A 24,027-nucleotide genomic window follows, 5' to 3' on the forward strand; every position below is an offset into this window, starting at 1 on the left:
TAAGTTTTTTAGTCTTAAAGAAAATTATTTTCAAGAGAAGTTTTGAGAAATGATAAAAAATTTCAAATAAGATACCAAACATGCCTGAAACTGATCAGTTAAGCAATTATGAGCTGAAATTAAATTATTTCAGCCAAAAGGCCTTTATTTTTACATGTATTTTATTACGAGATAGTGGCATGTGTAGCGCTTTTTTTTTCTTTCTTTTCTATTGTTTTGACACACATCAGTAGTGTAACAACGCCGCCGAGAGTGTTGGAGATCAAGGTCGGGTCAGGAGGAGGATTCTCTCCTCTTCCCTTCTCTTCCATGGTTACGGTGAAATCACAATAATATTTTATGTTGTTTTTTAATAGAAACAATAAGACAAAAAATAATGTGTAGGAGGGTAGAAAATCATATTCCGTTGGGCCACGGATGCAGAGGGAGTAATTGATGTTTAATTCGGGAAATGGCATGTTAAACATGTGGCAGGGGAGAATTTTTTTAAATTTACTCTTCAGCTTCTTGGCTCTTCTATTTGGTCTGCTAGTTAAACATGCGAAGGATACTTCTTTCCGGGGTGCATTCATCAGTTATATTTCGACTACTGGTAAGTCCCTCATCCCTTCGAATGCAGTGAAGCCTGTATCTCAGAGGTTTTCGAGAGGATCTTCAGTATTCATGGTAACTGACAAACTGATCAGCCATAAAGCCTATATCTCCTGTCTTTGGCTTTTATGTTTTGAAAAAATTGAAGGTTCCCTCGAACGACATAAAGGAGGAAACTGTTCAGGTTGGCAAAAAGGAGGTGAGTTATCGTACTTTTTGTTGTCTTTCTGATTCTGGCCATCGGATGCGATCTAGTCTTGCCACTTCCACTGCACCCTTGTCCATTTCAATGGTGACGATTCTCGTGTTGTTCCTTATTGCAGGCGTTGCATCTTTTGGTGGCTTCTTTTCTTGGTGATTCTGCTCTAACCGATGCCTTCATCAGGCAGGCGCCAATTAGCAATAAAGTCTACAAAGATAGTTTTGTTATCTAGTGCTTCTTCTGTCTCCATTTTCTTATGTTAGTGATATGGATATCAATGCTAGTAGTAGCTTAATTAGAAATCATGGGTTCAATATCTAGAAGAGGTTGAACTTTCCTTGTATGTATAATACATATTTAATGAACGTTTGTTCGTTATTAACTTTCTATATCTAATGCAGGTTTCTTCTTCTTTTTTTCAATTGTATTTTTCGTAATTCAGTAGACCTTGTCAGCTGTAGTCACAGTCAGCTATCAAATGCATCAATATCTCTTTACATACCCAATTTAACCAAAATTTGGTTGCCTTCGATGTCTCCTTTGGAGATTCTGTTAACACCTGATTAGCTGGAGGTTAAAGCCATAATGTTATACTTAATTTTAGAGTTTCGAATCTGCAGGTCCGATGAAACCATAAATTTCTTCCTAGTCAAGTAATGAATACTTCTTTTCGAAAGCTAAAGATGCTGGCCCTTTGTATGCACTCCCCCTCAAGTGATCCTCACTTTAATTACGGTCTCTCCAGAGTCGTGACCATTTTCTACTTATAGTACTTTCAGCATACCCTTTTCTTAAGTCTGTTTTCATTACCCTCGTCCTTTCTTTGGCGATTTTGCCGAAAAAGGTTTGTACAATGAATTCCATACTTTATTTTTTGTTCTAATGTAATTTGGAATTGAGCTGTTGCACTGTGTTTGTGCATACTCTGCTTGATATTTAATATATTCATCTGAAAATTAATTGTTACTCATCTTTGTATTGTACATATTTCATCACACGTATCGGTAGTAATTCGAAAATTGTATGCTGGAACGTACCTTAAGGGTGTAATTATTGAATGATTTATTCTGTAACCTTTAATCTTTCACCGTATGTAGCTTATTTGTTCCAGTTGCTTACTGCCATTGTACCAAGAAAGGATAAAAAAGACGAGAGTATATATCCTTTCTTACAATCCATGGCTGATGAAACTGCAAGGAATATCATAAGCTTGAAGGCATTGGTGGACAAGGAGAGGAACAATGTTATCTTCATAGAGTCTGACAATGATTTTATCGACGTTCTATTTAGTTTCTTAACAATACCAATGGGAACAATTGTCAGAAATACCAGAAAGCATTCAGTACCAATGGAAATAGGTTGCATGAGCAATTTGTATGCCAGTGTTGAAAAAATTGATGTTCAGCATCACCAAACTGAAGCATGTAGAAGGATGTTGCTATGTCCCCACAGTGGGGTTGAACATCATTGCAAAAATCTCAAACTGAAGATTGATGATGATGAGCCGACGGGGTACTTTCTGTGTGGCAATGCACCTTTGACAATAAGTTATTAAGTCACTACAAAGGTGTCCGTTGTCAGTGTGGAGCATACATGAATGTGAAGTGCAGACTTTCAGGTTCATCCACTTGTGAGAAAAATGGGGGCATCTTTGTCAACGAATTTGGTGGTCTCATAGTAACTGATGGTTTACATGTGATATCCCCATTATCTGTAGCAAGCAATCCCTTGTTTATGGAGCTCGGAGTCTTGAGTGAGAATAGTACTACCGAAGAACTGACTTTGAATGTAGGAGTTAATGAGGTAATTGAGCGTTGTTGGCACTTATTTTATTTTTGTTATACCTGTAGTTTTGTGTTTCTCACCTCATGTCTTTTTCTCCAGGTTCTGAATTTGATTAAGCGCTCATTCGTATCAAAGAAACCATTGACAGAAACTCTATTGGGTCACAATCCCAAACCAGAGTTATTAAGTAATGCAAATCTTAATCAACGAATACATAGTGAATCTCTAATGCTTGGAGGAGACATGATCCTCATTGAGGAAGAAGAAAAAAAGATTTCTGTTAAGTTAACAGTTAGCAGGTCGAGAAATATTGTTTGTTATGCAGAAGCAGAAGAAAATTTTGTCAATTTACTCTTCGGTTTCTTGACTGTTCCGCTTGGATTTATAGTCAAACACATGAGAGAAGCCTCTTCAAAGGGGTGCATTGATCAGCTGTACAAGAGCGTCCAAGATCTTGATGAGCAGTACTTGAAGTCAAAGTACCACAAGGATATTCTACTGAATCCCAAGCTTTATCCTGGTTTTTGCTATGAGAACCATCTTTTGGGAGTCGAGGATGGCTCAGTTGCCTCATATGCATTTTGGCTTCAAGAGGGAAGTTTGAAGGATATATTAACAACTGATAAAAGCCTAATCCCTTCCAATGCAGTGACAGTTCCACTCAAATTGCTGGACAGTAAAAATCCTCATGGGTATTTGAAAGGACCGTCAGCATTCATGATAACTGACAAGCTGATCATAAGGCCTATATCCCCTCTCTTTGGCTTTTCGGTTTTGAACGAGTTAACTGTACCCTTGACTGACATTAAGGAGGAAAGTGTTCAGGTTGGCAAGAAAGAGGTGAGTTCATGGTGTTAGACCAAGTCCGAGTCTGGTGGTGGCTTCCTCAAATTCAAGAGGTTGTGATTGTTAGACCAAGTCCGAGTGTTAGACGAGATCAGTATGCTAAGTGCCTGCCATCATTACAACTAGAGTCATCATTGCTATAAAGGAATGACAGCAAGAGGACATGTGATTGCTGACTCATGGACAGCAGGGAGGACATTTTATTATTGCTGTGATATTGCTCTGAGTGCTGTGGTGTGCTGTTGCTATGCTGCTGCATGTGTGGAGTGCAGTCCTTGTATTTTAAATTGTAAAGTTTGTATGTTGTAGTGTATATAACAAAGCCTTCCCGTAAGGCCTAGATAAGGGAATTATTTATTCAGATCAGAAATTCTTACATGGTATACGAGCCCTAGCAGTCTAACGACTTAGATCCTGTTTCTTTTTTTTTTTCTTTTTTTTTCTCCATGGCTGATACCACAAACGGCGCTGCAACTTCCAACCCTACTATGAATCCTTTCTCCTCCATGACTACGCTTGTCAACATAAAACTAGATCGAACCAACTATCCTTTGTGGTTGGCTCAGATCCTTCCAATCCTCAAGAGTCGTAACCTGATGGGATATGTTGATGGGTCCATCGTCTGTCCACCCAAACATCTTCCTGGTGCTGCTGCTGTCAACCCTGCCTACACAACCTGGGTGCAGCATGATCAACTGATACTAAGCTGGATCAATGGCTCTCTCACACCCTCTGTGTTGTCCGTTGTCGCCAGCAAGAGGTCCTCTCATGATACCTGGGAGGCTCTAGAGCAACGGTATGCTTCTACGTCCCAAAATCGTATTTTGTTTCTTCGCAATGAACTGATGCAAACTAAGAAAGGTGACATGTCTATTGCTGATTATCTTGATCGAATGAACTCGATTGCTGATAACCTTGCCCTAGCTGGCAACCCCGTGACTGATGATGAACTGGTCCAGATTATCTTGAACAATTTGGGCCCTGCCTATGAAATGACAGTGAGTGCTGCTCAAGCACGTGATACTCCAATCGCGTATTCTACACTTGAGGCCCTCCTTCTAACTACCGAGAGACGCATGGCTGCACAGAATGCTCCGTCTGTGGAGGCTGCTCCAGTGAATGCTTTTGTCACTACCAAAGGTCGTGGTGGACGACTTCGTGGAACTGGACGTGGTGCTTTTCAGACCGCACGTGGTGGTGGTGCGATCAATCCGCGGGGGTTCTTTCCTCGCACCAATAATCAAAGGGCAAACTCGGCATGCAATGGTGAGAAAATCACTCCCACAGGAGAACGACTCACATGCCAGATATGTGGAAAACAAGGGCATCCTGCCCTAGATTGCTATCAAAGAATGAATGCAGCCTATGAAGGGAGAATTCCAGCAAAACAGCTTACTGCCATGGCAACATCTTCGGTTCCTCTCAATCGGCAGAATAATGGACAGTGGCTTTTGGACACCGGTGCTAATGCTCATGTGACTCCAGACATCCAGAATCTGGTAAACCCACAAGAGTATAATGGTAATCAGAATGTGGGTGGTGTAGGTAATGATACTGGCATTTCTATCTCTCACATGGGTTCGAATCAACTACAAACACAATCTTGCTCATTTAAATTGCAAAATATTTTACGCTGCCCCACTGCCTCTACAAACATTATTTCTGCACACCGTTTTACCCTAGACAATAATTGCTATTTACTCATCTTTCCTCATTTTTTTCTTGTTAAGGACCTCAAGACCCGGAGGACGCTTTTCCGCGGGCGATGTGAGAATGGCTTATACCCATTTTTTGGTGGCAGTGGACAGTTCCATAACCCTATTTCAGTGTGTCTAGGCATTCGAGTCTCGGCTAAGAAATGGCATTCACGTCTTGGTCATCCTGCGTCGTCTGTTATCAAGTTTTTAATTTCCAATAAACAAGTACCAATTCATGGTACTGCGGATGTAACGTTTTGTCATTCGTGTCCTTTAGGAAAAAGTACTAAGTTACCGTTTAGTACTTCTGAGTCTGTTTCCCAATTTCCCTTACAACTTTTACATTCCGATGTTTGGTGTTCTCCAGTTATTTCCATTGAAGGTTTTCGATATTATGTTTTGTTTTGTTTGTGGATGATTATTCCAAGTACTCTTGGATTTTTCCCATGAAAAATAAGTCTGAAGTGTTTGAAATATTTGTTCAATTTAAAGCTAAGGTCGAAAATTTGTTTAATACTTCAATAAAAACCCTTCAATGTGATGAAGGAGGTGAGTACAAAAGTCGAAGTTTTCAATAGTTTCTTGCAACAAATGGCATTTCTCAACGGTTTTCGTGTCCAAAACACCACGAGCAAAATGGCCTAGCAGAAAGAAAACATCGACATATTGTCGAAACGAGTATTGTCTTGCTTTCTCACTCTTCCCTTCCAAACAAATATTGGTTTGATGCATGTTCAACAGCAACTTATTTAATTAATCGATTGCCAACTCGAGTTCTGTCTCATAACTCGCCCTATGAGACATTATTTGAAAAACCTCCAAACTATGAGACCTTAAAGGTGTTTGGTTGTAAGTGTTTTCCGTGGCTTGTACCTTATGCACAAAATAAACTTCAACCCAAGTCCAAACCGTGTGTATTTTTAGGCTACTCACTGAATCATCAAGGGTATAAATGTTTGGACCTGTCCACGAGACAAATTTATTTGTCTCGCCATGTTCTATTCGATGAGGACTCATTTCCATTTAAGGAACTCACATCCTTGCGGGAAAACGTTGATAACACAAGTAGTTTTGCTTCTCCTGATCTTTTGTTCACATTTCCTATACTTTCGCCAGATACTTCTCCCTCTTTGCTGAATCCTATCCCTCCTTTAGCGTCCCCATCCCAGCCAAACATCACCACGACCAACTCGCAAAATCCTGAACACCCTACCCTTCCTCACCCTCCCATGTTATCCGCTCATTCCAATCCTCAAACCACCTTATCTCCCCCTGACCCTAGTTCCACGAACCAAACTTTAAATGAGCAAGTCCCAGTTGTTGTGTCACTCCCGCCTCATTCTCTGCCACCTTCAGACCATGATCGTGCTTCCATAAGGCCGCGCATGATGACTCGCTCACAGTCTGGAATACAAAAACCTAATCCTAAATATGTTATGCATGTCTCTACTGATCTTTCTTTAGTTGAACCAACCTGTTTTAGTCAGGCAGTCAAGCACCACAAATGGAGGGAGGCCATGGTTCACGAATTTAATGCACTGCAGCGCTGTGGCACGTGGGAGCTTGTTCCTTATCATTCAAAAATGAATGTGCTGCCAAACAAATGGGTCTTTAAGATCAAACGACGGGCGGATGGCTCTGTAGAAAGACACAAGGCGAGGTTAGTCGCAAATGGGTTTCATCAACAGCCTGGACTTGATTACACCGAGACCTTTAGTCCTGTGGTCAAGCACAACACCATACGCCTGGTTCTTAGTTTGGCAGTTTCGAAAAAATGGCATATCAGGCAATTGGATGTACAAAATGCTTTCTTGCATGGATTTCTGAAGGAGGAAGTCTATATGCGACAACCTATAGGTTTCATTGATGAGCAGCATCCAACACATGTCTGCAAATTGCAAAGGAGTATATACGGGTTGAAACAAGCTCCGAGAGCCTGGTTTCAACGTTTTTCAGAGTTTTTGCTTCAATTAGGGTTTCAGGCATCCACGTGTGATTACAGTTTATTTGTTTTCAATAACTCTGGTGTCTACTTGATTTTATTGATCTACGTCGATGATATATTGTTGACAGGGAACAGTACTCGCCACATGTCTAGCTTGATATGTAAACTGGGCACTTTGTTTTCAATGAAGGACTTGGGGCCTCTTCATTATTTTCTGGGTGTCGAAGTAACCTATTGTGGTGATCAAATGCATTTGAATCAGGCCAAGTATGCTGTGGACTTGCTTCAGCGTACAAAGTTTTTGGATGCTAAACCAATATCCACTCCTGTTTCCTGCGGACAGAAACTCAGTGCTTACACTGGTGAGCCACATGACAATTCCGAGATGTATCGAACTGTTGTCGGAGCACTTCAGTATTTAACTATCACGCGACCAGATCTCTCCTATGCCGTAAACCAGGTTTGTCAGTTCATGCACTCTCCAAAGACTACTCACTGGATGGCAGTTAAGCGGATCCTTCGATATGTTAAAGCCACATACAATCATGGTCTTGTGTATAAACCTGGTACTGCACAACTTACAGCATATTCTGATGCTGATTACGCTGGGAATCCTGATACACGGCATTCCACAGGTGGTTTTTGCATTTACTTAGGGTCCAATCTCGTGTCTTGGAGTTCGAAAAAGCAGAAAACTGTCAGTAGGTCAAGTTCCGAAGCTGAATATCGGCAGCTTGCTTATACTGGTGCAGAAGTATCATGGTTCCGCTCTTTATTTCGTGACTTACACTTGCATCTTGATCGACCAACAATCTGGTGTGACAATGTTTCCTCCATTGCCCTTGCTTCAAATCCAGTTTTTCACTCCCGTACCAAACACTTGGAGGTGGATTATCATTATGTTCGTGAGAAAGTGGTTCGTCAAGAGTTATTTGTGAATTTCATATGTTCTCAAGACCAGATTGCTGATCTGTTTACAAAAGGATTGTCCTTTTCACGGTTCAAGCATCTTGTTTCCAAGCTTCCAGTTGTTTCTCCTCCTGTCAGCTTGCGGGGGGCTGTTAGACCAAGTCCGAGTCTGGTGGTGGCTTCCTCAAATTCAAGAGGTTGTGATTGTTAGACCAAGTCCGAGTGTTAGACGAGATCAGTATGCTAAGTGCCTGCCATCATTACAACTAGAGTCATCATTGCCATAAAGGAATGACAGCAAGAGGACATGTGATTGCTGACTCATGGACAGCAGGGAGGACATTTTATTATTGCTGTGTTATTGCTCTGAGTGTTGTGGTGTGCTGTTGCTGTGCTGCTGCATGTGTGGAGTGCAGTCCTTGTATTTTAAATTGTAAAGTTTGTATGTTGTAGTGTATATAACAAAGCCTTCCCGCAAGGCCTAGATAAGGGAATTATTTATTCAGATCAGAAATTCTTACACATGGTTCCAATTTTGGTCATTAGTTATTGACAAAGGTACCTTAATTTGTCAACTTAATTTGGCAACGGTTCTTATGTTGTTCCTTGTTACAGGCTTTGCATCTTTTGGTGGCTTCTTTTCTAGGCGAATCTGCTCTAACTGACGTCTTTCTCAGGCAGCCGAAGAACGATTAATCATATACAATGTCTATAATTAAACAGAGCTTGGTTATCTAATACATGATGGCGATGCTTCTTCTGTTTCTATAAACTGGAACTGGATGGATAGTACAGCGTCTGCACTTCTTATGTCGGTGTGCTATGTATATTAATGGCAGCAGCATACCATTACTAGTTGCTTAAAGATATTACTTAAGGATATTTTAATGAAGTTTTATTTGATTATTGACTCTCAGTATCTAATGCGGTTTTTTTATTAATTTATACGGATTGTATTATTCATTTGTTTGATCGATCTCATCAGTTTGTTGTTCAATTAGAAGGTCACTGTGATGCACCACACTGCAATTTCATCACTGCGAGATCAATGGTCCTTTTTTTATTTGAGCATCAGTGATGCGATCAACCTGATGGTGAAGAAAATGCAAGGACTTTTTTCATTTTCATCACTGTGAGTGTGAGTTCAGTTAATTGAGAATCAGTGACCACGTAGAATTGCAATCCTTGTTTTATTCTGGGCGGGTTTCTTTTAAGAAGCCACGAACTTTCTGGTCCACCCTGATTAGAGGCACAGTCAGTGAAAATTTACGACGATGCTGAGTAATTTTTAGCTGGTACCATCACACTTTCACATTTTCTTACCAATTCACTCATGTTATAACACGTTGGTTAGTAACACAGCCTAGTAGCATCACCATAAAACTTCCATGAGGGCGAGGCAGACAAGTTCTCGCCTTTGATATCTTGTTTAGAGTTGCTATCAACACCTCGTTAGCTGGAATTGGAAGTAATTAATCTTATATTAAGTTTAGAGATGCTATTAACACTTGAGTAATTCTCTTTTTCAAAAGCAAAAGGCTAAAATGCTGGGCCATAACATGCACCTCTTGCCCCCAAACTTCAGTAATCGTCGCTTTACTGTCTCTTTACGCATTCTACGCTAGTAATGTGTTTCCGCTTGTGTATTACTTTAAGCTGAGCTTGTTTTATAAGTATTTGTCTTCTCATTACCTTCACCCATTACTTCAGATTCACAGTTTTACACAAAAAGGTTGATATTTGAATTCCATGTTTTTAACTTTTAATTGTACTTGCAATGTTGATCTGTCTGGACTGATTCAATCTGCTTGATACGTATTATGTTAATACCGACCTGGAATTTAGTAGTCTCTGTCATAACTGCTTCTAGAAATCGTATTATTTTTGTTCTACGTTCCAGTTCATCATTTATCAGTTGTAGGAGGTGGAGTTTACAATTAAGTGCTGCATTCGGGTTGTTTAGATATGAATCATGTTTGTTATCCGCGTAACCTCTGCCTACTTATGAAACTTAATACCACAAATTTTTATTTCTCATTAGCTCCTGTCGTGTTCAGCAGGAAATAGCTTCTGCCGCTTTACTTACTGAAATTCTTCAGAGAAGGGATAAAAAAAAAAGCAACCTCTTAACAATTCATAGCTAGTCCAACTATGGAGAACAAGATAAACTTGAAGGCTTTGGTGGATAAACGGAGCAACAAAGTTATCTTCATTGAGTCCGACCATGCTTTTGTCGATGTTCTCCTAAGTTTCTTGACAATCCCCTTGGGAACAATAATCAAGCTTGGTCGTGAGCATTCAGTACCAGTGGAAATCGGCTGCATTAACAATTTGTATTCAAGTGTGGAGGAAATTGACGCACGTGAGTTGCGGTCAGATGCATGTAGAGAAATGTTGTTACTTCCCCGCAACGCGGCTGAATCTCATTGCAAGAACCTTGTATTGCAAATTGATCACAATGCCAAGCCAACACAGTACTTTGTATGCTCTCGTTATTGCCTGGACACAGCCACAAGTAAGTTCTTTAGTTACTACCCAGGTCTCTTGTGTGTAGGGTGCATGGATACCAGGCATCGGGAGATTTCACTTTCGGTGGATGTTGCAAGCGCCTTTGTAAAAGAGCGAGCCAGGCTTCTAATTACCGATGATTTACAACTGATCTCCCCTTTTTGCACATCAATCGTTTCTTTATTTACCAAGCTTGGAGTCACCAATAGGAATACTACGGAGGAGTTGAATTTGAATATTGGAGTTGATGAGGTACTCAGTTGTTGATTTATGCGTACCTTAATTAACTTTTCGTTAAAATTGCGATCGCAATTTCTGAAGCGATTTTTTTCCCAGGTTATGAATTTGCTTATAAGCTCCTTGGTATCAAAGACGCCATTGACCGAAACTCTACTGAATCATAAACCTGTGGCCGAACTGAACCATGACAACAATTATCAAGTTGTACACATTGATCCGCAAACAGAAGGAGGGACAGTGCTGATGGAAGAAGACAACATTTCTATTAAGCTTATAATTAGCAAATCTAAGAACATTGTTTGCTAAGCAGAAGCCGGGGAGGATTTTGTTAATTTACTCTTCAGTTTTCTAACTCTGCCACTTGGGTTTGTAACAAAGCAGATAAAGGATGGGTCTCTGAAGGGATGCATTGATCAGTTGTACTGGAGTGTCCAAGATCTCGATGCACAATACTTGAAGTCAAATCATCACAAGGAAATGCTACTCAATCCGAAGCTTGTTCCTGGTTTTTGCCACAACAGTCTTTTAGAAATTGAGGAAGCCTCATATTATTATCTCGGCAGTGGGCTAACTACCGATAGTTCCCTTATCCCTTCTAATAGGTCATCAGAGTCGTTTAAAATTGAACCCACAGATCACAACTCCAGTGCTCGAGGATTTTTAAAAGGACCGGCAATTTTCACAGTAACTCACAATCTGGTCATAAGACCAATATCTACAATCTTTGAGTTGTCTGTTCTTGACGAATTGAATGTACCTTTCACTGACATTGAAGAAAGAGTTGTGCTTATGGGCAAGAAGTTGGTGAGTTATCAGTTATATTTTTCAATTACCTCTACCAACAGAATTCTGGGTTTTAATTAGCATGATCTTTTAAGCACTTTAGGCCATTTGGCAAAGACAGTTGATTTATTCTAATCAAAGTTTTAACGAATTTCGGAAACTAATTAAAAAGCTTGCTAAAGACTCCTGAAACATTCCTTATTTGTTTGCAGGCTCCGAGTCTTTTGGTAGCTTCTTTTGCTTCGGACACTGCCCTAACGAATGCCTTCATTAGCGAGCCATATCAAGAATAACCTGAGCTTGGTTACATTTGATGAAGAGGATACGATGATTTTGTTTCAAAACAGGACTGTAATGTTTTCATGATTATGCAGACTTGAGATTGGTGTTTGCGTGTGTGTGTGTGTGTGCAAGTTCGAACGTACTAGTTTCATCTTAATACCAGGAGTTGGTATTTAATCCACGTGTTATAACATGAGGTGAACAGTAATTTTATACTTTGGAAAATAGTATTTAATGCAGGTAGCGGTTTTGGTGTTTAGGTCATACCCAAATTTTTTTTCCACGTGGGGAGCGTGCAGATACTAGTTCTTGTCTATTTAGATTGTTGGTAATTTCAAGTTAATGATCTCAAGTGTTTGCCTTTGTCATTTCATGCCTTTCCCTTTAGTTTCTTGACAATTCCTAAGGGAGCAATTTGTATGAAAGCTTTGAGAATGCTGATGCTCGTCACTTTCAAACTGAAGCATGTAGAGAGATGTTGCTACATCCCTGCAATGGGGCCGAGTCTCATTGCAAGAATCTCAAGGTGCTTTAAGTGCTCAAGGATCTTTAAATGGACCGATGATGTTCAACATAACTGATGGTCTTATCGTAAGGCCTATATCTCCTCTCTTTGGAATTTCTGTTTTGAACGAAATGAAGGTGCAAAATTTGAAGGTTGGCAGGGAGGAGGTAACCTTGAGTCCTCAACATTTGGTTACACTTCCATTTAACTGCTCTTGCATCTTCCATGCTTGTTTTTTTGAAAGCTTCAGTTTATATGTCTCGTCGTTTTAACTGTTGTTGTCTCCTGTATTGTTACTTGCTGCAGGCCTTACGTCTTTTGGTGACATCTTTTCGATCTGATTCTGCTCTCACTCGTGCATTCCTTAGCCATCAACGAAAGAATGTCATTAAGTACCGGTAATCTGCAACTTGAACGGATGAGCCAATTCCAATTTCAAACACTAACGGGATAACACATGGTAGTAAACAGATAAGGCCAAAACTACATTTCAAATAATTACGAGCCTATGCACCATGGTGCGGGTTGTATCAGTCGAATTGCTCGGTTTGCTAGTATGATGAGGCGATGCTTCTGTCGCTAGACTTGCTACAAACTTGAACCAAAGCCAATATGTTAATTGGTGCGTAGTATTAAGAATTGCTTGCTCATATGAAGTTGTCAAACACAAGCATTCCAAACCATGGATATATTTCAGCAGATCGGACCAGAATATGTGATTCTATTGCAGGCATTCTATAGCGGCTTCTTTCGTTTGAGACTCTGCTATAATTAAGCATCCAACCCTTACCTTCGTTAGGGATCGAGGATGGATTTGTTGCTTTGTTCCTTAGTTCTGTTCTTTTCTTTTTATTTCCCCTGTTTCTGTTGTTTGGGTTATTATCTGTTGGGGTAATTGCAAGAAAAACTTTAATAGCACGGTACATCGATACCATGACTTTATATGTTAATGATATAATGTTATGTGTAAGTTTTTCATAGTATATTAGATGAACGTATATTAACATATCAAGCAGAACACTCGGACTGGATCAGTCCAAACAGATCAACAGTACAAGGACAATATACATTTCAGAAAGAAAAAAAAATTATGGAAGTTCAAACCTTTTTGTGTGAACCAGAAATCAGGTTCAACTTAAAGTAATACACAAGCATAAGAAGATTATGAGTCTAGAGGTGCATGTTATGAAAAGATTTTTCAGTGTGCTTAGAATATAGAGCGGAACATCGCATTTCGTTGTACAATTGGAGAGGTACTTCAAAAAAACATTCCTCCAATATATAAAAGCATGTAGTATTTCGTTTCATGTTCTAGGCACACTAAAAAAATATGTTCATGTTAGAGCACTTCCACTCCTTACAAATGTGCCATCCCAAAGCCTATTTTTAAGGCCAGCCCTCCCAAAAACCCCTTCCACCCCACCCAATAGGCTGGCCCAAAGTGGAGGCCAGCTTTGAGCCCAGCACATAATGGACCGAGCAAAAGATCAGCCAACATGACGCCAAGTTGACGTCAGCCACGTGAAATCTTTTTTTTGCACCAGGCGCATGGAAAACACAAGCGCGTGGGCGCGAGTTGCCGACAGTGTCGCAGAGGTGGGGCCCACTGTGTAGGTGGGACTCTGGCGTAGGGATACGTGGCGCCTCCGTGTCTGTTGGATTTCCAACTATAAAAAAAAATTGAAATTCAAAATAACGGCTATTGAATGGAGTCAATTATTATTCATTTAAGTGGATTAAATGGACTTTGGACCAACTCATTTTTTTAGGGGTGGAGTTGCTCTTATAGGTCAACATTTTAGCTTTAGCTTTTTGGACAAAGATCCTCATCTTTTCCACCAAGACCATTGGATTAAATGATCTAAGCCTTTGAAATTTCATCTAATAATCCATCTATTTTGATCTCTTAAAATATGTAATAATTTTTTATCGGTAAATGAAATTTGAAAGGACCAGATCACGCTGGAGAAGATCTCTTTCCTAGCTTTTCATCAAGGGCATTACCTTCTTCGAAAATGGTGGGGCCACACTCGCTTTACTTTCTCTCCACCAAACTCGATGATGTGTTTTTATTGATTTCATCCATTTACTTTGGCTCGCAAGTTCTACCCAGAAAGGTTTGATCTTCAAACTTCATGTTTTTTTTATGGTCAAGTGTACTTGAGATGATGAGGACTTTAGGATTCTGATTTTGTTTCTTGGTAAATATTCAGATTTTGTATGTTGGAAGGTTGAAGGAGTTTTTGCATCTAATTAAGGTAATTAAAACCCTCTTATTTATTGTTTTATTTACTTTTTAACTTGTTGGATCATATGTTTCTTGGTAATCAAGCACAAAATGGTTCACTTTATTAGGAAAGTTGACACTTCAAATTTCATATTACATAGAATGAAAAAAAGAAAATAACAACGTGATATTGCGGGCCAATTGGTTTGGTGTTGGGTTTTGATTTTCGTTTTTGTGCATGAGAGACGAGGAAAGTATATGACTGAGTGATAGGAAGAAAAAATGAAAAAGAAATCTTGAAGGTGAAAATGAAATGATTTTCGTTCCGACGTTTTTTCGGTGAATATCTCCACTATCAGTGACTAAAACTGGAATGGTTATCAAACGGGCACAACTCCAAAAAAGATTACTGCAAATATTATAGAAAATTTTATGATTGCTTTTTTTTTTAAGTTTCTTTTTGCTGCAAGATTTTCTCTTTCCTAGTAGTTGATTTGTATTTTGAAGCTTCTCTCATGTTTAAGGAGGGAAACAACTTCACATCAGCACGGACTACACAGGCTTTATTTCGGTTATCATTATCCTACAACACTACAACAAATATTTGTGACAATTGCTTACTGAATTTGTTCAACAACAGGATAGCAAGCCAACCTTATACTTTCTTTCAATCATGGCTGAAAAAAAGCGTGCGAAGAATCGCAAAAATGTAAGCTTGAAGGCCTTGATAGACACGGGAAGCAACAAAATTATCTTCGTTGAGTCCAACAGTGATTTTATTGATGTTCTCTTCAGTTTCTTGACAATGCCAATGGGAAGGATTGTCAGGCTTGCCTGTACATCTTCAGTACCGATGGAAATAGGTTGTATGAGAAATTTGTATCAGAGTATTGAGGAATTTGATGTGCATGACTTCCGGTCAAATGCATGTAGAGATATGTTGTTACTTCCCTGCAATGCTGCTGATTGTCAATGCAAGAACCTCAAGTTGAAAATTGACAATGGTAGGCCGACACGGTACTTTTTGTGCTATGACAAATGTTTCTTAAGCTATTATGGAGATATCCTCTGTCCTTCCTGTACTTGTCCCTTGACAAGGGAGATACATTTTCCGATGGATAATACTCAAGCTGGAGGAGTCTTTGTGAAAGGGCGATCCAGGCTGATAATTACCGATGATTTACAGGTCATATCCCCAGTAAGTGCAGCAAGCATTTGTTTGTTTTCGAAGTTAGGGGTCACGGATTCTAAAACTACGGAGGAGTTGACTTTCAATATGGGAGTTCCGGAGGTAATTCTTTCTCGTGCCTTCAATTATTTTTTTTTTCATCAACAACAATAGAAGTGGTGTTTAACTTGATTTATATTTTCCAGGTTTTGAATTTGCTTATGCATTCGTTTGTATCAAAGACACCTTTGACTGAAACTCTTCTGAAGAACAAACCAATACCGAATTTGGGAGATGTGCATTCCAGTCAAGGAACGTCGATTGATCCTCAAATGCATGGCGACACAATCAATGAGGAAGAGAAAAACATTTCTCTTAAGCTTGTAGTTAGCAAGTCTAAAAAGATTGTTTGTTATGCAGAAGCACAAGAGGATTTTGTTAATCTACTCTGCAGTTTCTTGACTCTCCCACTTGGGTTTATATTAAAAAAGATGCGGAATGTTTCATGGAAAGGCTGTCTTGATCAATTGTACAAGAGTGTCCAAGATCTTGATGAGCAATACTTGAAGTCAAATTACCACAAGGAATTGTTGGTCAATCCAAAACTTGCACCTGGTTTTCGATGCGAGAACCCTCTGTTAGGAATCGAGGAGACCTCGTTTTATTATGTCGACAAGAAGTTAACTACTGATAAATCCTGTATTCCTGATAATAGTTCAGCGGAGTTAGTTGAAGTTGATGTTGTGGATCCCAAATCTCATGAAGATAAAGATAAAAGTGCTCAAGGATTTCTGAGAGGACCTGCTATCTTCACAGTGACTGACAATCTAGTTGTAAGACCGATATCTCCAATCCTTAAAATCTCTGTTCTTCAAGAATTGAAGGTACCTTTCACTGACATCGAGGATCATACCGTGCATGTGGGCAAGAGGGAGGTGAGTTGTCATTTATAATGTTTGGTTAACCTTACTGAAAGAATCCGTTGGTTTCAGATTTGCAAGTTCTTTTAACAATTTAGGCCATTGGTTTATCATAAAATCGAGAGCATACATTCAATTTAGAAAATGTCAACAGAATATCAGATTGGTGAAATGATCCCTATTGAAAAATCGTAGATTTGACTCGAGACAGGTAAACTAGCTAGTACAGGCAGTTGATGTTCAGCCACTTATGTTATGCTTTATTAGTTTATGTGGAATCTCTGTTACCAGATTTCATGTCCCTTGGGATTTAGTGAAGCCTTGGAGGTTGAAGACATCCCATTTTGTGGACATGTAAGATTAGTCATCTGTTTAAATTCTTTTAACGTTAGAGTTTGTTACTCGCAGGCATTGCTTCTTTTGGCGGCCTCATGTATCGGTGATTCTGCTCTTACCAATACCTTCATTTCAGAGCTTAGGGAGCCAAAGCAAGAACAATAAGGAGGGATTGGTTACACAAAGAAGAGCTTGCTTTTGTTGTTACTGCATAGGAATCCACAGTATTCCAGTTTGTCTGAGACTAATTTTTATTTACATGGTAACATTTGGGTTTGAGATCTAGTTGCGAAGGGCTTTTGGACCTGGTTGGTTTTAGGCCAGTTCCGGTTAGTTTCTGTCGAATAAGTATTGTGATGAAGATCGGTTGTATCTAGGCGAACTTCGTGATATTGTTTAGCTCTGTACTCGTGGATCCTACTTTTATTAGAGAAATAATTTAAATGTGATCTCCAAAATATGGTCTCCTTGCATCATCCTTGACAATTCCTATATTAGATGAATGTATTAACATATCAAGCAGAATACTCAGATTGAATCTGTACAAACACATCAACAGAACAAGGGCAAATAAGAAAAAAAAAACATGAAATTAAAGATCAAACCTTTTTGGGCCTGTTACGGGTCACCATTTTAGTCCATTTTAGCTTCAGCTTTTCAAAAAGGGCACCAGTCATGGAATGTCAATATATATTTTTAGGCTAAATTACATAAAATTACCTTAATTATGGATCGAACCATAACCTTATACCTCGTATTTTAAGCATTGTAATGTCATATCTCAACTTATGAATTCGTTGCAATGTCAGACTTCCGTTAACTTTTTTGTCAATTTAGTTGTTAAATGATAACGTGGCAGGAGCAAGGCCCACTCCTTTGCCAACTGGAATAAAAAATGACACCATGAGTAGTAGCTTGGTTAAAATGACTTTAGAAGGACAGCTTGAGATAACTTTAAAATGACACCTTGAGTAGTAGCTTGGTTAAAATGACAACTTTAAGATGAACTTGAAAGTACATTGGTTAGTGTCTTTGTAGTACATTTTTTATTGTTTGAGTTGTTCATTGCTAGAGTCCCAAAGTTTTATTTATTTCTTTTCTTGTAGTTGATAATTTGTATTTTGAAGCTCTTTCCTTGTTTAACCAGGTAAACAACTTACCCCATGGGCCCTAATCGGAACCGTTCATTTTGCAACAAATATACGTCTTGCGGTTCGAACAAAAGACAAAGTCAAAGCCAAAATTGTTCTCTGCTACAATCCATGGCTAATACATCTTCGAACACTATAAGCTTGAAGGCCTTGGTGAACAATGTGATGAACAAAGTTATTTACATACAAGCTGATAGATTTTGTTGATGTTCTCTTCAGTTTCTTGACAATTCCAGTGGGGACAATTATCAGGCTTTCCAATCGTAATTCTTTTCCATTGGGAATTGGTTGCTTGAAAAACTTATATGAAAGTTGAAACTTCCACTTTTAGGTAGCTTCTTTCATGGCGACTCTGCTATAATTAAGCATCATCCCTTACCATCGTTAGGGATCGAGGATGCATTTGTTGTTAAATTTAAACTTTGGACTTTGTTCCTTGGTTTTGGGTTTTTCTTTTAATTTCCCCTGTTTCTGTTGTTTGGGTTATTTTCTGTTGGGGTAATGGCAAGAACAACTTTAATAATACGAGTACACTATTATCGCGACGTTCTGTGTCAACGCTATAATAATATGTGTAGTTTCTCAGACTAAATTAAATCATATCACGCAAAATACTCAGTCTGAATCAGTCCAAACAGATCAACAGTACAAGAATATACATTTTAGAAAGGGCAAAAACATGAATTTAAAGATCTAACCTTTTTGTATCTGTTATGGGCCACCATTTTAAAGAAAAAATACCCATGAGTCTAGGTTATGCGCCACCATTTTAGCTATAGCTTTTTGAAAAGGGCACTAGTCATTCAATGTCTGTATATATTTTTTTTGGGTATTATCAAGTATCAACATTTATTTTTATTTTTTACATACTCTTCTTAATTTTTAGCAATTCAATTGAATAAATTGAAGAAATCAACAGATAAAAGTTAACAATAGTGTACTAGACATAAAAAGAAGTGTTTAAATAGCCCTACTTTTTTTTTAATACGAGTGCTATGCCACATAATAAACAATCAAACTCGCGTTAACAAAAATCTAACTTAAAACATCCCCCTAAAAGTATCAATCTCAATCCTTAACTAGGAAGAAAATTGTGAGTGGGATTCCAACGCTTTGAAATTTTAAATATAAAAGTTTCTTACTTCCATTCTTAAGTAACATCTCCTTGTCAAAAGCTAGGGAGAATATCTCAAAAGCGGGAGTCTATGAAGAGTCTGCTGTCTTGTATTTTATAATATTAACACATAAATTGACGTCAATCTCACTTCAAAAGTCTCCTTGATATTTCTCCTTTTTTTTTTAATTAAACAATATGTTAATGTGTTGTGTAGTTACTAATTTAGTATGATGCTTTTCATTTGATTATTAATGGAAATCAAATATATTTTCTTAATGGGAATGGATCGGGTGACATTACTCGTTAACTTTAACGGGCCGAGTTTGGGTCGTATCATATTATCAATTCATTGACACAACACGATCCATTAAGATATCATGTATGTCACAAAAACGACACGAATATGACAAATACAACACGATTGCCAAGTCTAATTTTAGCCTTAGCTTTTCAAAAAGGGCACTTGTTAAGCAATGTCAATATATTTTTTCTATGTGGTGCAATCCACATATCCATTTTTACTTCTCACACACTTCTCTTAATTTCAGGTCGTCGGATAAAATAAATTAAATAAGATCAATAGATAAAAACTAACAAAAATGTGTGCAAAGTAAAAATGAGTGTGTGAAGAGCACTACTATTTTTTAATACGAGTGCTATGCCACATATTAAACAATCACACACTCGTCATTAACAAAAATCTAATCTAAAACATCCCACTTAAAAGTATCAATCTCAATCCTTAACTATGAAGAAACTAGGGAGTTGGATTCCAACGCTTTGAAATTTTAAATATAAAATTTTATTACTTTTAGGTAACATCTCCTTATGGAAAGTTAATGAGATTTTTTCAAAAGTATGACTATTTACAAATTTTGTGTCATCTTATATTTTATTTGCAAATTTTTATAAACTTGGCATGATAATTGACGTTAAGCTGTGAACTGATAGAGTTTATAAAGAGTCCTTTTTTTCTTTTCTTTTTTCTATAGGGTGCAGAATTTTAATTTGAGAGAGTCTATTTAGCACTTGGTTTTTAATTAACCAATAATGTCAAATCTACTGTAGCATTCCTGTTATGAAAGATAATATTGTGAAACAAAGCAATCACTTTACGTTTCCAAAAAAAAAAAACGAAGCATTTCCTCTCGCTTGACTTTTTAGCACTATATTGTCTCTCCAAACTCGATTATCTTCCTTGTGTGCTTTCGTATATTTCATCCATTACTTCGGCTAGCCAATTCAACCCAGAAAGGCTTGTTCTTCAAGTTTCATGTTTTTTTTTTAAATTTCCTGGTACGGTTAAGTGTACTTGAGATGTTGAGTTAGGATTCTCATTAATGTTTGTGGGTAACATATTCAGATTTTGCATGTTGGAAGGTTGAAGGAGTTTTTGAACCAAGGTAATTAAGAACCTCTTATTTGTTGTCTTATTTACTTTTGAACATGTTGGATCCTATATTAGTAGTACTTATACCATTTCTTGTGATCAATCCAAGCTTTTCTACGCAAAATGGTTCCCTTTATCAGGAAGGTTGACATTTCAAAGTTTATATTACATAAAATGAAAAAGAAAATAACGTCATGTTGCGGGCCCTTTGGTTTGGTTTTTAGGTCTTGATTTTCATTTGTGTGCTTGAGATACGAGGAAAATATATAGGGAAAGTGACGCGAGAGGGTTAGAAATAAGGAAGAAAAAATGAAAACAAAATCTTCGAAGTGAAAATGAAACGATTTTCATTTCAACTCTCCACCAGCACGGACTAGACAGGCTTTATTTCGGTTGTCATTATCCTACAACAAATATTTGTGACAAATGACAATTGCTTACTGAATTTGTTCAACAACAGGATAGCAATCCGACTTCATACTTTCTTTCAATCATGGCTGAAAAAAAGCCTGTGTTGAATGAGGATCTCAAAAATGTTATTACTTTGAAGGCCTTGGTGGACGGGGGAAGCAACAAAGTTATCTTCGTAGAGTCCGACGATTTTATTGATGTTCTCTTCAGTTTCTTGACAATGCCCATGGGAAGAATTGTCAGGCTTGCTGAAGATTCAGTACCAGTGAAAATAGGTTGTATGACAAATTTGATTCAAAGTATTGAGAAATTTGATGTGCATAACTTCCGATCAAATGCTTGTAGAGATATGTTGTTACTTCCCTGCAATTCTGCAGATCTTGAATGCAAGAACCTCAAGTTGAAAATTGACAATGATAGGCCAACACGGTACTTTCGGTGTGTTAGATGCTTTTTAAGCTATTATAAAAGTGGCATCTGTCCTTCCTGTGGTTATTCCTTTTGTTTTGAGATTCCAGTGGATAATACTCAACTTGGAGGCGTCTTTGTGAAAGGGCGACCCAGGCTGATAATTACCGATGATTTACAGGTCATTTCCCCAGTAGGTGCAGCAAACATTTGTTTGTTTTCGAAGCTAGGGGTCACAGATTCTAAAACTACGGAGGAGTTGACTTTCAATATGGGAGTTCAGGAGGTATTTCTTCTTTCCTGTAGGGTGTGCCTTCAAATTTTTTTTTTTTCATCAGCAACAACAGAAGCGGTTTCTAACTAGATTGATGTCTTTTTTTCCAGGCTTTGAATTTGCTTATGCATTCGTTTGTATCAAAGACACCGTTGACTGAAATTCTTCTGAAAAATGAACCAATACCAAGTTTGGGAGATGTACATTCCAGTCAAGGAATATCGATTGATTCTCAAATGCATGGGGACAAAATCAATGAGGAAGAGAAAAACATTTCTCTTAAGCTTGTAGTTAGCAAGTCTAAGAAGATTGTTTGTTATGCAGAGGCACAAGAGGATTTTGTTAATCTACTCTGCAGTTTCTTGACTCTCCCACTTGGGTTCATATTAGAAAAGATGCGGAATGTTTCATGGAAAGGCTGTCTCGATCAGTTGTACAAGAGTGTCGAAGATCTTGATCAGCAGTACTTGAAGTCAAATTTCCACAAGGAATTGTTGGTCAATCCAAAGCTTGCACCTGGTTTTCGATATGAGAACCCTCTTTTAGGAATCAAGGAGGCTTCGTTTTATTATGTCAAGTCTAAGTTAACTACTGATAAGTCCTGTGTTCCTGATTATGCTTCAGCGGAGTCAGTTAAACTTAATGTTTTTAATCCCAAATCTCATGAAGATAGAGATAAAAGTGCTCAGGGATTTCTGAAAGGACCTGCTACCTTCACAGTGACTGACAATCTAGTTGTAAGACCGTTATCTCTAATCCTTGAAATGTCTGTTCTTCAAGAATTGAAGGTACCTTTCACCGACATCGAGAACCATATTGTACATGTGGGCAAGAGGGAGGTGAGTTGTCATTTATAATGTTTGATGTTCATCCACTAATGTTATGCTTTATTAGTTTACGTTGAATCTTTGTTTACCAGATTTCATGCCCCTCTGAGATTTCCTTATGAATCATCGGCAACACATATCACCTTGACTGATTCGTCATCTTATCCAACATCTCTAATCTGTCAGTGGACTTCCCTTGTTAGGGTTGTTGATTTGCATCAGTCCACAATGTTATGTTATTGATTGCTCTAACCAACAAGGGTAGTCAATTGTTGGAAAATGATACCATAATCCCAAACAAGTAATCGAATACTTGAGTCAATCCGTATGTCCACCCTCAAAGTTGAAGGCATCCCATGTTGTGGACATGTCACATTAGTCATCTGTTTAAATTTCTTTTAACTTCAAAGTTTGTTACTTTTTGCAGGCGTTGCTTCTTTTGGTGGCCTCGTTTGTTGGTGATTCTGCTCTTACCAATACCTTCATTGAGAGCTTAGGGAGCCAAAGCAAGAACAATAAGGAAGGATTGGTCACACAAAGAAGAGCTTGCTTTTGTTGTTACTGCAAAAAAACTCCACAGTATTCCTATTTGTGAGATTAATTTTTATTTATATGGTAACATTTGGGTTTGCGATAAAGTGAAAATTTTGAGATCTGGTTGCGAAGTGTTTGGACCTGGTTGGCTTTAGCCAGTTTCGGTTAGTTTCTGTCGAATTTGTATGGTTTAGTTTGGTAAAAGGCTGCCGAACTATTACGACGAGACTTCCCGCCCCCGTCCCCTTCATTCTATGCTGTTTTTAACTACAAAGGCGGGTTTGGGTCTTACCCCAAGAACCCCCGGATGGCGTGCCGATAATCCATTATGGTTGAGAGTATAAAGATTGGTTGTATCTAGGCAAACCTTGTGATATTGTTCAGCTCTGTACTTATAGGCCCTGTTTGGCACACCATATAAGACACTGGATAGTACTAATAATACGGAGGACAGTGTTTGGTGTCTGTTTGGATTAAATAGACGCCGGATTAAATAATCCGGGCCCACCCTTTTTATACGGTGTTTACCCTCTTCCTTATACCGTCCAAAAGCACGGTATAATTTAGTCGGGCTTCTCTCGCTCCCTCCTTCCTCTCCAGACGCTCTTGTCCTTTCCAGACACACTCCTCTCTCGTCTGAATCCCAGGTTCGTCTTCTCAAATTCTTCTTCTTCGTTTGCATCACAGTTTGTCTTTTCATTTTTCTTCTTCTTCTTCTTCTTCTTCTTCTTCCCGGGCTTCTCTCACTCTCTCCTTCCTCTCCAGACGGCGGTCTCCAGACGATCTCTCTTCCTCTCTAGAAGCTCACTCTCTCTCTCTCCTCGTCACTCTCCCCCAACTTTCTCCTCGTCTTTATCGTTACGCTGCTGCTTTTTTCCGGCTAGCCAAAAACCGCAACGCTTGCCTGGTATGCCTCTTCGATTTTGAGTATAAAGTTCCAATTTTTATTCATATGGGTTCTTATTTTTACT

The 24,027-nt window shown here is 38.5% G+C and overlaps 2 protein-coding genes and 2 pseudogenes across 7 annotated transcripts; all 4 read left to right on the forward strand.

Moving 5' to 3' along the window:
* The first annotated feature begins 1,874 nt into the window (after positions 1 to 1,874).
* Positions 1,875 to 8,810, forward strand: LOC148698211 (uncharacterized; annotated as a pseudogene). The gene is made up of 3 exons (XR_015960967.1): positions 1,875 to 2,596; positions 2,678 to 3,418; positions 8,591 to 8,810. The product of XR_015960967.1 is annotated as an uncharacterized LOC148698211 (transcript).
* Positions 8,811 to 9,345: 535 nt separating this feature from the next.
* LOC137714248 (uncharacterized) lies at positions 9,346 to 13,260 on the forward strand. Of its 2 annotated transcripts, XM_088691472.1 has the most exons (4): positions 9,346 to 10,735; positions 10,820 to 11,527; positions 11,719 to 12,460; positions 12,600 to 13,260. In XM_088691472.1, the coding sequence occupies exons 1-2, from the start codon at positions 10,127 to 10,129 to the stop codon at positions 11,027 to 11,029; spliced, it is 819 nt and encodes a 272-aa protein (XP_088547598.1). In that variant the 5' UTR covers positions 9,346 to 10,126; the 3' UTR covers positions 11,030 to 11,527; positions 11,719 to 12,460; positions 12,600 to 13,260. The 2 variants fall into 2 exon arrangements, with proteins under 2 accessions (XP_088547598.1, XP_088547597.1); XM_088691471.1 differs by having other exon boundaries at positions 11,719 to 13,260.
* Positions 13,261 to 14,237: 977 nt separating this feature from the next.
* Positions 14,238 to 17,402, forward strand: LOC137716294 (uncharacterized). 3 transcript variants are annotated; one of them, XM_068455731.2, is made up of 5 exons: positions 14,238 to 14,410; positions 14,507 to 14,551; positions 15,161 to 15,811; positions 15,895 to 16,623; positions 17,017 to 17,402. In XM_068455731.2, exons 1-5 carry the CDS (start codon positions 14,309 to 14,311, stop codon positions 17,107 to 17,109), a joined length of 1,620 nt encoding a protein of 539 aa, XP_068311832.2. In that variant the 5' UTR covers positions 14,238 to 14,308; the 3' UTR covers positions 17,110 to 17,402. The 3 variants fall into 3 exon arrangements, with proteins under 3 accessions (XP_068311832.2, XP_088547600.1, XP_088547599.1); XM_088691474.1 differs by having other exon boundaries at positions 14,317 to 14,410; positions 15,045 to 15,811; XM_088691473.1 differs by lacking the exon at positions 14,238 to 14,410 and having other exon boundaries at positions 14,418 to 14,551; positions 15,045 to 15,811.
* A 3,010-nt stretch (positions 17,403 to 20,412) lies between these two features.
* LOC148698212 (uncharacterized) lies at positions 20,413 to 23,175 on the forward strand (annotated as a pseudogene). Its single transcript, XR_015960968.1, has 4 exons — positions 20,413 to 20,615; positions 21,063 to 21,707; positions 21,806 to 22,534; positions 22,950 to 23,175. The product of XR_015960968.1 is annotated as an uncharacterized LOC148698212 (transcript).
* The last annotated feature ends 852 nt before the right edge of the window (positions 23,176 to 24,027 follow it).

This window comes from Pyrus communis, chromosome 3 (genome assembly GCF_041283825.1).
Source record: "Pyrus communis isolate YQ-2024b chromosome 3, ASM4128382v1, whole genome shotgun sequence".
NCBI classification, from domain to species: Eukaryota; Viridiplantae; Streptophyta; class Magnoliopsida; order Rosales; family Rosaceae; genus Pyrus; species Pyrus communis.